The sequence below is a fragment of the Sarcophilus harrisii genome, chromosome 2 (assembly GCF_902635505.1).
Source record: "Sarcophilus harrisii chromosome 2, mSarHar1.11, whole genome shotgun sequence".
In the NCBI taxonomy this organism is placed as follows: Eukaryota; Metazoa; Chordata; class Mammalia; order Dasyuromorphia; family Dasyuridae; genus Sarcophilus; species Sarcophilus harrisii.
In genome coordinates, this window is record NC_045427.1 from 316,788,874 (window position 1) to 316,803,541 (window position 14,668).

The 14,668-nt window shown below is 32.5% G+C and overlaps 1 protein-coding gene across 4 annotated transcripts in view; it reads left to right on the top strand.

Annotated features, from left to right (window-relative positions):
- LRRC9 (leucine rich repeat containing 9) overlaps window positions 1-14,668 on the top strand; it is a 184,250-nt gene that overhangs the window by 40,595 nt on the left and 128,987 nt on the right. For all 4 annotated transcript variants that reach the window (XM_031952674.1, XM_031952676.1, XM_031952675.1 and 1 more), the window contains 2 exons: window positions 8,022-8,198; window positions 8,386-8,503. In XM_031952674.1, the coding sequence (XP_031808534.1) occupies window positions 8,022-8,198; window positions 8,386-8,503 (295 nt within the window). The remainder of the gene's footprint in view (window positions 1-8,021; window positions 8,199-8,385; window positions 8,504-14,668) is intronic.

Sequence of the window (14,668 nt, forward strand, 5' to 3'; positions counted from 1 at the left end):
CAAAACAGAACTAGGTGATAATCAGGATGCATATAATAGATATTGTAGGTGACAGAAAAGTATGCATTGAAATTAGGCGAAGTCAAGCACCAGGAGGAAGAGTAACTGTAGTGAAGGGCAAAATAGTACAAATGTTGAGATAATCAGTGTATAGTGAATAGTGCTCAAGATATGTATATGTTCTCATAAAAATATATGCACAAATATGTTAGAATCTGCTAGATATTTATGATATAAATAAAATCCATGCTAATTCCTACATAAGTGATGAAAGGCCCTAGAAAAATGCCCTAAATAGTCTGAATAATTTTATTTAAATTTTCATCTATATTCAGTATGTGTACATAAACAGAATTAGTATCAACTGTTTCTTTTACATGGTGCAAAATTAGCTCTTTAAAAAAACTGAAAGAAAATTATATAAAAGTAAAATGATTATGATATATTTAGACAGTTGTGGCAGCCCAACTATAAAATAGCTTTAATTGATGTTTTAAAGTATTAATATATATATATATATATATATATATATATATGTTTTTTTAATTATATGAACAACTGTGGCAATTTACTAGGGAGAAACTCAAATGTATATTAACAGAATTTCAAGTACTATTTTCAGCTTCACTGTAGTATGTAATATGTAGTATGATCACTTCTGCAGTTTCTTTCACTTATGTTAAGAGGTCATTTAAAAAATAATTTAGATTACTATGTGTGCATGGATTTTAGTTGTAGTGTCATTTAAATATTAATTTATTTTTTAAGTTAAGGATATAGATTTGAACTTAGAGTAGCTGAATCTAGCTGGAATCCCAAATAAAAAAAAAAAAGTTCTTTCTGCCAAAGTCACTTTTGTGTAATTCCTTTAAGAAAAAAAGGAATGTGGTTTCTTTATCATACCTTGTTCAGTTTTCCTTAATTTCTTTTCTCTTATAAAGTAGTATTACTTTTAAAAATTCATTTTTTCCAGTTTGAAAAAAAAAGTGTTCATTTTTGAAGAGGCAGATTTTTTTTTTTTTACTTCATAAGTAATCTGCTGGTGCAGCTTTACTTCTACAGATCTTTTCCATAATCTTTACCAGTGAAATTGGTTTTCATGATGTCAGTCATCAAAATTTTGTTTGTTATGTGTGGAATTGATACCACAAAATATAATAGAGTTTCAGCCCCCAAGAAACTTATAACCTATTTATAGTAAATACAGATAGATGAAAAATGTAACATACAATTCACAATAGATGGAAAAAATTTAATATTTAATGTAATATGCATAAAAATAATTTAGGCCAATTATAAAACAAATATACATATAACTGCAAAATAAATTGCAATGTTTTATGACAGAGTCTGGCATATGTATTTACTTTATACACACTCATCAAATAGCTAGCTATATGTGGTTAGCCTCAATTTATACATTCAAACTTCAATTATTTCATTATTATGCCTTGTAAATTGGACCTTTGATTTCATTTGCATATTTATTAATACTCAGTGAGAAAAAGTCCAGTGTATGTTAATAGTGGCATGCTTTTAAAAGTATTCATAGGTCATATGGACTGAGTATGCATTTAACTTTTCTTGACAGGACTATATGAAGAAAAAATATCTACATAAATTGTGCTTTGATCAAGGTAGAATATCAGAATTCTTAACTAGTTATTTTTATTTTAAACTGAGTCCCCAAATTTTCCTATTACAATGTTTTAATAGATATGTGAATCTGGTTCTTTACTGGGGAAAATTGCAATTCAAACAAGCCTTCTCATCCCATTTTATTTTTGTCTTATCTTTCCAAAAGAGCTTCATTAAGAATCTTTCCAACATAGAGATAAATTTCTTTTAGGTCTTAAACATGTATTAGCTATTAGTATAAAACTCAAGCTCTATCTATGATGTTGTACTATGTTGCCTGCCTATTTCCTTTCTCTGTTCATATATTTTTTTCTTGATGATACATGCCATGGTTATCCATACTACTTCTGGGAAATCATAGTGTACTATATAGCTTATTTAGACTATTATGTGTCTCTTCCTTGTTCTTTGGATCACCTGCAGTTTTTATTCTTTTGCAGTCATAATGTTCCATGATTTATATATAATCATGGAACAGTCACCAAAAAAATTCCAAAAATTTTTTGTCAGGGTGTTGCCTGGGATGATCAAGTTTATTATGCAACTTCTCAAATTTAATTTAGCCTACTTTATTCCTTTTTCAGTTATGGACCTAGTTTATTTTCTTTCTGCATCATCTATCAAAAATATATGTACTGTTGGAGTAGTTCAGTAGGCTACTCACTCAAAGTTATGTTAGAATCTAAATGATATACATTCTTTCTTCTCCTGGTCTTTTTTGTGTTTGTGGATTCCTGTGTTGAAATCTTTTGACCATGGTTATTATTGACAAGGCAATCAGCAGAATATCATGTATCAACAGAAACATCTGAAGAACCTTATAGGTAATCCCTTATTCATTTGGACACTGAAATATGGTGACTTTGACATTCACATATGCCTTTAATGAAAATGTCTTCTGTTTTTTATTAGAATATCATATTTTATGTTATCAACAATTAAAGAATTATTAAACAAAAATTATCTCTGTGATTGTGTACTCAACAAATTTTAACCTGCCTGTGGGACATATCTTATTGAAAGCATCTCTACCCTTTAAGGCAATTTCTATCAAAATATGATTTTTTTTGTTATCAGTGAACAAGACATAGAATGATTCTATATAGTCATTACCTTTCAGTCACTGTGGTTTGATGTAGAAAATCATTTATAGAAGTCGACTTTTTTAATTTTCATTTTCCTTAAGATCATTTCAACACATAAATAAACTACTCAACATTTTTATGAAGATGAGAAAATAGACATATGGGAATTATATGTCTTGGTCAGAATTTGGGGGAGATTTTCATTCTTCTGTAATTTTTCCTCCTTTAAGATATTTTGAAAACCAATTATCATCCAGCTTTTAAATTGTTACTTCCTATACATATTTTTTCTGTGTGTATTTTTTTGGTTATAGCCATTTTTCCATTTCCATTTCTATAATAGACTACTATAGAAATGCTGGTGAATCTATTCTATTTCATGTCTTATTTCTTTGCCTTCCAATTTTCATTCATAACTGCTTTTGGAATTTGCTTAGTTGGGTCATCTGAAGGTAAGTGTCCTATAGTATCATTTTTCCTAATTTCTTTTCAGTTTTGTGAGATTATATGCTCATAATTCAATTTAACAGACTTGTATTAAACCACTATGCATTAGACTCTATGCTAGTACTTAGGATGCAAAAATTACAAAACCCTTTTAAGGAGTTTACTTTTTTCTGTAGGTAGATAGATAAATAAATAGAGGATATGGTACCATCCCACCCCCTTAAAAAATTCACAATGATTATAATACAGGGAGCCAATTATTAGAGGTATCAGGAAAAGACTCTCAAAGGAGATGACTATTTCACTGAAATTTTAATGGACTTAGGTAGACAAAGAAGCAGAAAATGTACTAGTTTGCAAAATGAGTTTGTACTCTTTTTTTTTTTTTGCTAAGGCAATTGTGGTCAAGTGACTTACCTAGGGTCAAGCAGCTAGGAGGTGTTAAGTGTCTGAGGCCAGATTTGAACTTGAGTTCTCCTGACTTTGCAGTACCTAGCAGTGATTGGAAAGATCGCAGTGCCCTCAACAAAAACAAGTCAGTTTGAAAGAGCAGTAGCGTTGGGGGAAAAGATAATGCATTCTGTTTTGTTTTAAACGTCAATGTGTGCACCTGTATGTGCATACACACACACACACACACACACACACACTTGTGATCCGTGGAAGATAGAGACATAATGAAACTCATGGAAAATAATGTTACCAAGGGGAAAAGAGAGCCAAGGACAGAGGCGGGAGAGAAAAAATATGTCTGATTTGAATGATGACCCAGCAAATAAGACTAAGGAGTTGTCAGATAGATAAGAGAACCAATCAGCAGAATAGAAAACCAGGAAAGAAGAGGATGATCAACACACTAAAATGCAACAGAGAAATCAAGGATGAAAACTTTCTCAGATCTAACAACTTCAAAATATTTAGATGTTAAAGCTGTTATGATAGCTTTTTCTCATTTTATCCTTTTCTCTAAAAATTTCATTTTTGTTCCAACTGGTTAGTGATCTAAAATTCTGGAATGACTCTAGCTTGGACAATTAATTGCTTCCTGTATGTTAATATAGGATCAGTCTCATCTTTTTTACTAAGCTATTTGGTGTGCTGCACATCTAATGTCTTCTAATGTCTTTTTTAGATAGAGTTGTGGTGGGGGGGCGGCTTCTAAATGAATTCAGACCTTTGAACTCTTTCTTGGGCCATATTTTCCATTTTTGTTCTGTTTTTTGGTAATTTTCCCATATCGAACTTTGCACTGAAGTTATTAGATATCAAGATATTAAATTTGAGAGATCTTTTCAACTTCTTCATAGGATTTTTCTACATTTTCTGTGGCAATTTTTTTTTACATAAATGGTAGTTTTTTTTCACAGTAGTCATTTTGCTCACCATAATCATGAAAACTACTACAAGATGAAATGACACTGATCCCACATAATATTTCTTGTTTTCTTTAGGTATAATATGACACCAACTGTACCAATTCCTTCTGTTCTTTTCCCTTCTTCCCCGCCCCCCAGTTTTTATAGTATTTTATTTTTTCCAAATACACATAAAGATAGTTTGCAACATTCATTTTTGCAAAACTTTGTCATGTTGTGTAAGAAAAATCAGATTAAAGAGGAAAAAACAAGTAAATAATAACAAAAGGGGAAAATACTGTGCTTCAATCCACGTTCAAGTCTGCATAATTCTCTTTCAATGCAGATAACATTTTCCATTCCAAATCTATTGGAATTGCTTTGAATCACCACATTGTTGAAAAGAGCCAAGTCCATCACATTTCATCATCACATTATTTTGGTGTTAGTTACTATGTACAATGTTCTCTTGATTCTATTCACTTCACTCAGCATCAGTTCTTGTAAATCTTCCCATATTTTTTTGAAATCAGCTTACTCATCATTGCTTATAGAATAATAACATTCCCATTACATTCATATACCATTGCTTATTTAGCCATTCTCCAGTTGATGGGCATCCACTCAGTTTCCAGTGGGCTGCTACAAACATTTTTGCACATAAGGGTCCTTTTCTCGTGTTTATGATCTCTTTCGAATACAGACTCAATAGAGACACTGCTGGATTAAAGGATATGTACAGTTTGATAGTCTTTGGGGCATAGCTCCAAATTGCTTTCCAGGTTGAATGGATCAGTTCACAACTCCACCAATAATACATTAGTGTCCCAGTTTTCCCACATCTCCTCCAGCATTTGTCATCTTTTCCTGTCTTCTTAGTCAATCTGAGAGTTGTGAGGTGGTCTTAATTTGCATTTTCTAATCAATAGTGATTTAGAGCATTTTTTTATGTGACAAGAAATGGCTTTAATTATTCATCTGAAAATTGTCCATTAGCTCTTTAAAGAGAATCTAAGAGCTTACCTTCCATTTAACTACAATTCTTTTATGCCTTCTGGTTTTATTTGATTTAAAAATATTAGTGTTAATATGTTGTCATTCTTTTGCTGGCTGTTGGGCAAAAACCTCACATTTAGAGTACCAACAGTGAAATTAATGTTTGTAGTTGTTTTAAAAACTGTCATCCTTGGCATTTTCTTCTACCTCCCTGACATCAGCAATATGGAAGAAGAAAGAGAACACATAAGTCTCAGTGCCATTTTTTAAATATTTGTCTTATTTGGGGAGTTTCTATAGTCTAAAAAAGTTTAGGTAATGATTTACCTTAGTTTAATTAGTTTACTTAATGATAATTAAATGTATGGGAGCTGAGGAGATCACCAAGTAGTATAGAGAAAAGAGAGAAGACTCAGGAGAGAACCCTGTGGAATATGTATGATTTGAAGGCATGATCTGGATCAAAAGCCAACAAAGGACACTGATCAGTGGTCAGACAGATAGGAGAACCAAGAGACAGTAGTGTCCTGAAAACCTAAACACAAAAGAGGGTCAGGGAGGGAAGAGAAAACAATAAAGCCAAAGACTGGAGAGGTCAAGAAGAGTTAGGACAGAGAAAAAGCCACTGGAATTTTTAGCATCTAAGAGATGACTAGTAACTTAGGAAAGATCAATTTCAGTGGAATGACATCCAGAATTTTCAGAACTCTTCTTTTCTGAAACTTTGCTACATTTTTTGCTTATGTTCAGTTTTGTGGGCCCTTCCTCATTCTTCATGTTTCCTCCAAGATTGCTGACATTACTTGGTCAATCACTTATACAAGTTCTTTTAGTGTCCTAGAGATAATTTAGGCTCTTAATTCATTTATAGCAGCTAAGTGTTTTATTATCTTTTCATCTATTTAATACTTTCAATTTGTATGTAATCATGTTTACTCTATCCTTTCCAGTTTAAAAATAATCACTTGGACAGATTAAAATTGAAACAAATATTTGACAAGTAGGTCAACTTTTGTTATCCATCCAATGTTGTAGGCTCATCCCCCATCTTGTTCTTCCTAGTCAGGATGTACATTAAAAGTCTTTTGTTCTGCTTTTAGCACTTTTCACAAGTTTGATTCAGCATATTTTGACTTTAGTTTTTAATTCAGCACTAAGCACATTGGGTGACTTATAGTAGGCATTAAAAAATACTAGTTGACTTGACTGACTAATAGGGTTAGATGAACAGGTATTCATTCAGTGCAATGCATTAATCTAGGCACTATTGATTAAAAGGTGAGACATCACAATCTGCTCTCAGAGAATTTACAGCCCTCACTTTTAAACAAAATTCTCTATATAGCTTCATTATTTTTAACCCTAATAGGCAAAGTTTCTTTTAAAAATTGCAAGTGACATTATACCACAATGAGTGACACACAACTAGGGTAGTGTCAGGGAGAATTTATTGTTGTGTGAATTGTTCTAGACCAGTGCTCCTCAAAGGACAGGAGCCAGTTGTAGGGTCTCACTGGTTTATTGTTAGATGATACAGTAGCTAGAGTACTAGATCTGGGATCAGAAAGACTTGACTTCAAATCCCATCTCAAACCCTTACTGGCCTTATAATCCTGAGCAAGTCACTTCTCTTCTGTTTAACTCAGCTTCTTCAACTCTAAAAGGGGGGTAATAAAAGCACTTTCCTCCCAGGGTGGTTGTGAAGATCAAATGAGATAATATTTGCAAGGTGCCTAGCACAATTTGTAGCACATAATAAGCATCGTATAAATGCTAGCCATTATTAGTATGTATGCTATCAAATAAATGTTGGTGATCCTAAGCAGCTGGGGATGGTCTGTGTTCTGTGCTCTTTCTTGTCTTGCAGATTCTTTTCTGAGATGGAGTAAAACCATTATTTAAGAGTGGTTGGTAGCTATGCCCAGAAAAAGAACTCTGGGAGATGACTAAAAACCATTACATTGAATTCCCAATCCCTATATTTATGCACACCTGCATTTTTGATTTCCTTCACAAGCTAATTGTACAATATTTCAGAGTCTGATTCTTTTTGTACAGCAAAATAACGTTTTGGTCATGTATACCTATTGTGTATCTAATTTATATTTTAATATATTTAACATCTACTGGTCATCCTGCCATCTAGGGGAGGGGGTGGGGGGGTAAGAGGTGAAAAATTGGAACAAGAGGTTTGGCAATTGTTAATGCTGTAAAGTTACCCATGCATATATCCTGTAAATAAGAGTCTATTAAATAAATAAAAAAAATGAATTAAAAAAAAAAAAGAGTGGTTGGTAGAGAGTGGGGTCAGAATAGCAGAATAAGAGGATTGATCAGTTCACCATGAGGATGCCTAATTTTAAATAAAATACTGTGTTGTTTTGTAGAACATTTCTTCATTGGGGAAAAATAAGTATTTCATGTAATTTTGCCAATTAATATATTGGTAGAGGAAAAAATGTGCTATTTTTAATTATGCATATCTTGTATTTCCATATAGGTTCAATTGCTGCTATGAGTTAATTTTGTCACGGTTTTGTACCTGGGATTTCAGAGCATATGGTATTACAGGAGTAAAAATAAATCGCATTTTTAAAATGAACAATCGTATTCTGAGACTGAAATTTGAAGAGAAATTGCAAAAGTTTTTGGACAGCGAAGATACAAATGATTCAGAGTAAGAAATTTAATTTTTCAAAGAATTTTTTTTACCATAATTTGATTTTGTTTTGAAGAAGCTACCTTCTTTGTTTAACAGATGGTAGATGATCATATACCATTTATTAGTCAATACTTTATTTTTGTTCTCTTTGAGGTATTATGATATCAGTTCTAAATTGTCTCTTTTTTTTTCAAATCTTAAGGATCTACCGAAAAATGATGGAATACCTTTTTTATATTTTTGATCCAGAAGTTCCCCTAAAGAAAAGACACCTGCTGCAAATACTTGAGAAAGGATTCAAAGAAACTGAAACAAACAGGGTAACTTGAAAATGTTAGCAGAATAGTTCTTTTGGTTTATTATATGACTCTTTTTGATTACAAATCTAGCATAACTTCCTTAATTTTTCTTCCTTCTCTCTACTTATGTTATTAATTGCTGCTCTATGAAATGGTAATTGTTCATAAAAATTGTACTTCTTTAGATGATCATAATAAGAAAGCATCAACCAAGAAATTTATATTACTTCCCTTCCCTTTTAATTTTTGCTTAAAATCCCTTAAAATAAGGGTTATTTTTAATACTTGATTGTTAAATGTCTAAAGACCACCATACTAATTTCTCATTGTGGCATGGAAGTAATCTGGGTTCTTGAAAGTTATGGTGATGGAGGATAAGTTTTAATAATAGTTTATATCCAGGTTAAACAAAAAAAAAAGAAACTTGGGAGTACAACCATGACAACAGTATTTTGCCTATCCAAATACTAGCCTTCCTGAACACAGAGGGCATAGTAGAGTGTAGAAATATCACTAGATATAAAGACAGAGGAACTAGGTTCAGATTCTAGCCCTTCCATTTACTATACCAGTGACTATAGGCAATTCACAAAACACTTGTAGACCTCGGTATCCTCATTCTGAAATTGGAGGTTGTTCTCTAGATTATCTCTAAGGATCCTTCCCCCTCAAAATCTTTGATTCTTAGAGAGGCTAGTCACCAGTAAGATGAATATGTTGTCTTGGTTCTCTTCTTCTTCTTCTTCCTCCTCTAAAGTGGTATCACTTTACTTGGTGATCTCACCAAGTTTAATTATCTCTGTACTCCCATGGATTTGATTATCTCTGTGCTCCTGATTGTCAAGTTTACTTATCCATCTCTAACGTTTCTGTTGACTTTAGTCTTGGTTTCCAACTGCCTATCTGATATCTCAAACTGAATGGATAGATATCTTAAATTCAACATGTCCAAAATTAAACTCATCTTTCCCCTAACCTCACTACTCCTCCTATCCTCCCTGTTACTTTATAGGGAAACACTATCCTCCATTTTCCCAAGCTTCTAACCTATGTGTCATCTTCAAATTACTTATCTCTCACTCTCTATCTACAACATGTTGCCAAAGCCAATAGTTTTCACTTTTGCAACATTCCTCAAATATACCCTATTCTTTCCTCTGATACTGCCATCAGTCTGGAGCAGGCCATCATTTCTTTTTCCTGTATTATTGCAATAATCTGCTGATGGGTCCACCTGCCCAAAGTCTTATCCTTTCTGCTACTAAAGTGATTTTCCTGAAGCACAGGTCTGACCTTGTCACTCTCCATTCCCCATACTCAATTAACTATTTTGGTGTCTTACCACCTCCAAGATCCAATCCAAAATCAGCTGTTTGGCCATTAAAAGCTTTTAATCACCACCTCTACCAACACACACACACACACACACACACACAGACATGCATACACACACACACATACACACACACACACACACACACACACACACACACACACCCTAGCCTTCTTACACTTTACACTCTACTACATACCATGTTATCCATGACACTGGCTCTTGGCTATTCCATGAACAAAGAACAATAACTCATGGTGTTAGGCATTTTCTCTGACTGTCCCCCATACCCGGAATGCTCTGTTTTCTATTTTCTACCTGTTGCCTTCCTTGACTTGCTTTAAATCAAAAGTAAAATCTCAGCTGCCTTTCATAATCTCTCAGTTTGAATATCTGTTCATTATTTCCTAGTTATTCTCTCTGTAGGTTATTTGTAGATATGTGTTTGCTTGTTGTCTCCCCTATTAGATTGTGTGCTCATTGAGGATTGGATCTGTTTTTTGTCTTTGTATCCCCAGTGCTACAGTAAGCGCTTAGTAAATGATTATACAAAGTAACAGTAGCAGAATAATAGAAAAGAGTTTAGAAGATGTTAAAAATTACAGCTTAAGATCAACTATAAAAATTAATTTAGGTATGAGTTGATTTGTTTGATGTATAATATAGTAGGATTTTGGATCAGAGGACCTAAGTTTACATCTTACTTCTGATAGTGAAGAGCTATATGATCTTGGATCAAGTGACTTAACCTCTACAGAATTGTTTCTTATCTGTAAAATTAGGGGGTTGGATTAATCGACTTCTGATGCGCCTTACAACTCTAGATCTATATATGATCTTATGACAAATGAAGTGTATTAGTCATCTCAGTTGTGCTAGAAGTGAAAATAAAAGATTTTTTAAAAAGAGAGCTGCTAGCTGAAAGGATCATTTGCTGATTCTCCTTGAAAAGATAAATAAAGGAGTTAGCAGATGTGATTTTATCATGAACCTGAAGTAACAAACATGATTTTTGTTGTATAGTTGTTGATTTCCTATTTCAATGTTCATGTTAAATATGGCGTATTATCCTGGGAATAATTTTCTGTAATGTCTTTGCTAATATTTAGTTAAGATTTATTCATCAATATTCATTAAGGAGATTGGGCTATACTTTTCTTTCTCTGTTTTTATACTACCTGGTTTAGGTATCAGTACCATGTCTGTGTCATAAAAGGAACTTGAGGTTCTAAAAATAGCACTATGAGAATAATTGTTGAAGAGGATGAAGAGATAGAGAAATTCCCTTTAAGATTTTCCAGATTAAAATTGTTAGTCTTAAAAACGAAAAGGGAGAATTTTCCACCAATGAAGAAGAAATGAGAGCAATAATTAGGAATTACTTTGCCCAACTTTATGTCAATAAATTTGATAACCTAAGTAAAATGGAGGAATACCTACAAAAATATCGATTGCCCAGATTAAAAGAGGAGAAAGTAAATTGCTTAAATAGTCCTATTTCAGAAAAAGAAATAGAACAAGCTATTAATTAACTCCCTAAGAAAAAATCCTCAGGACCAGATGGGTTTACATGTGAATTCTACCAAACATTTAAAGAACAATTAATCCAAATACTATATAAACTATTTGAAAAATAGGGAATGAAGGACTCCTACCAAATTCCTTTTATGACACATAGTACTGATACCTAAACCAAGTAGGACAAAAGCAGAGAAAGAAAAGCATAATCTCCATAATGAATATTGATGCATAAACCTTAAATAAAATATTAGCAAAGATATTACAGAAAATCATCCCCAGGATAATACACCATGATCAAGTAGGATTTATACCAGGAATGCAGGGCTGGTTCAATATTAGAAAAACCATTAGCATAATTGACTATATCAATAACCAAATTAACAAAAACCATATGATTATATCAATAAATGCAGGAAAAAAAATTGATAGAATCCAACACCCATTCCTATTAAAAACCCTAGAGACCATAGGAATAAATGGACTTTTTCTTAAAATAGTAACATCTATTTAAAACCATCAGTAAGCATCATATGTATAGGGTATAAATGGAACCATGCCCAGTAAGATCAGGGGTGAAACAAGGTTGCCTACTATCACCATTACTATTCAATATTGTGTTAGAAATGCTAGCTTTGGCAATAAGAGATGAAAAGGAGATTAAAGGAATTAGAGTAGGTAATAAGGAAACCAAATTGTCACTCTTTGCAGATGATATGATGGTATACTTAGAGAACCCCAGAGAATCAACTAAAAAGTTATTAGAAAATAATCCACAACTTTAGGAAAGTTGCAGGATACAAAATAAATCCACATAAATCATCAGCATTTTTATACATCACTAACAAAATCCAACAGCAAGAGATACAAAGAGAAATTCCATTTAAAGGAACCATGGATAGTATAAAATATTTGGGAATCTATCTGCCAAGGGAAAGTCAGGAACTATATGAGCAAAACTACAAAACACTTTTCACACAAATAATGTCAGATCTAAACAATTGGAAAAATGTCAAATGCTCTTGGATAGGTCTAGCAAGTATAATAAAAATGACAATACTACCTAAACTAATCTATTTATTTAGTGCTATACCGATCAAATTCCCAAAAAACTATTTTACTGACCTAAAAAAATAACAAAATTCATCTGGAAGACTTAAAAGGTCAAGAATTTCAAGGAAATTAATGAAAAAAAATCAAATGAAGGTGTCCTAGCTGTACCAGATCTAAAACTATATTATAAAGCAGCAGTCACTAAAACCATTTGGTATTGGCTAAGAAATAGATTAGTTAGTTGATAAATGGAATAGGTTAAGTTCACAGGACAAAATAGTCAATAACTATAGCAATCTAGTATTTGACAAACCCAAAGATCCCAGCTTTTGGGATAAGAATTCACTATTTGACAAAAACTGCTGGGAAAATTGGAAACTAGAATGGCAGAAATTAGGCATTGACCCACACTTAACACCATATACCAAGATAAGGTCAAAATGGATTCATGATCTAGGCATAAAAATGTTATTATAAAAAATTAGAAGAATATAGAATAGTTTTAGTTCTCAGATCTGTGGAGGAGGAAGCAATTTGTGACCAAAGAAGAGTTAGAGATCATTATTGATCACAAAATAGATTCTTTTGTTTATATTAAATTAAAAAGGTTTTTTACAAACAAAACTAATGCAGACAAAATTAGAAGGGAAGCAGTAAACTAGGGAAACATTTTTTACATTCAAAGGCTCTGATAAAGGCCTCATTTCCAAAATATATAGAGAATTGACTTTTAATTTATAAGAAATCAAGCCATTCTCCAATTGATAAATGGTCAAAGGATATGAACAGACAATTTTCAGATCAAGAAATTGAAACTATTTCTAGTCATATGAAAAGGTGCTCCAAATCATTATTGATCAGAGAAATGCAAATTAAGACAACACACCTTTCAGATTGGCTAAGATGACAGGAAAAGATAATGATGAATGTTGGTGGGATGTGAGAAAACTGGGGCACTGATATATTGTTGGTAGAATCCAACCATTCTGGAAAGCAATTTGGAACTATGCTCAAAAAGTTATCAAATTGTACATACCCTTTGATCCAGCAGTGTTACTACTGGGCTTATATCCCAAAGAGATCTTAAAGAAGGGAAAGTTACCTGTATCTGCCAAAATGTTTGTGGCAGCTCTTTTCATAGTGGCTAGAAACTGGAAATTGAATGGATGCCCATCAATTAGAGAATGGCTGAATAAATTATGGTATATGAATGCTATGAAATATTATTGTTCTGTAAGAAATGACCAGCAGGATGATTTCAGAAAGACCTGGAGAGACTTACATGAACTGATGCTAAGTGAAATGAGCAGAGCCAGGAGATCATTAAACACTTCAAAAACAATACTATATGATGATCAGTTCTGATGGACGTGGCTCTCTTCAACAATGATTTGATTCAGACCAGTTCTAGTTGTTCAGTAATGAAGACAGCCAACTCCATCCAGGGAGAGGACTGTGGAAACTGAGTGGTTTCCACATAGCATTTTCACTTTTTCTGGTGGTGTTTGCTTGCATTTTTGTTTTCCTTTTCAGGATTCTTTTTTCTTTCTAGAACCAGTCTTTCTTGTTCAGCAAGATAAATGTATGGATATGTATACATATATTAGATATAACATATATTTTAACATATTTAACATGTATTGGACTATCTGCCATCTAGGGGAGGGAGTGGGGGGAAGGAAGGGAAAATTTGGAACAAAGTTTTGCAAGAGTCAATGTTAAAAATTACCCATGCATATTTTTGTAAATAAAAAGCTATAATAAAAAAATAAATTTAAAATATATTATGTAATATTATAGAATAGATAGGGTAAGGCAGAGTAGGGTAACATTGAGCAGAGTACGAAGGAAGGGAAAATTTGGAACAAAGTTTTACAAGAGTCAATATTAAAAATTACCCATGCATATTTTTGTAAATAAAAAGCTATAATAAAAAATAAATTTAAAATATATTATGTAATATTATAGAATAGATAGGGTAAGGCAGAGTAGGGTAACATTGAGCAGAGTACAGTAGAGTATTGGAGTGTATTATAATATAATTTATCATAATATAACCTAACATAACAATACCTTGGAATGACATGATATTAATACATAATTAGATATGACATTATAAAACATGAAGTGGTGATATTATATGATATGATTGATGCGATATGATATGCTATTGTGTGTGTAATATGACATGGTGATACAGTTAAATATACTTTCTTTAACAAATTGGACCCAACCTCAGTAGATCACGTTTTTAGGCTTTTTTCCTTCCTTTTTATTTTCAA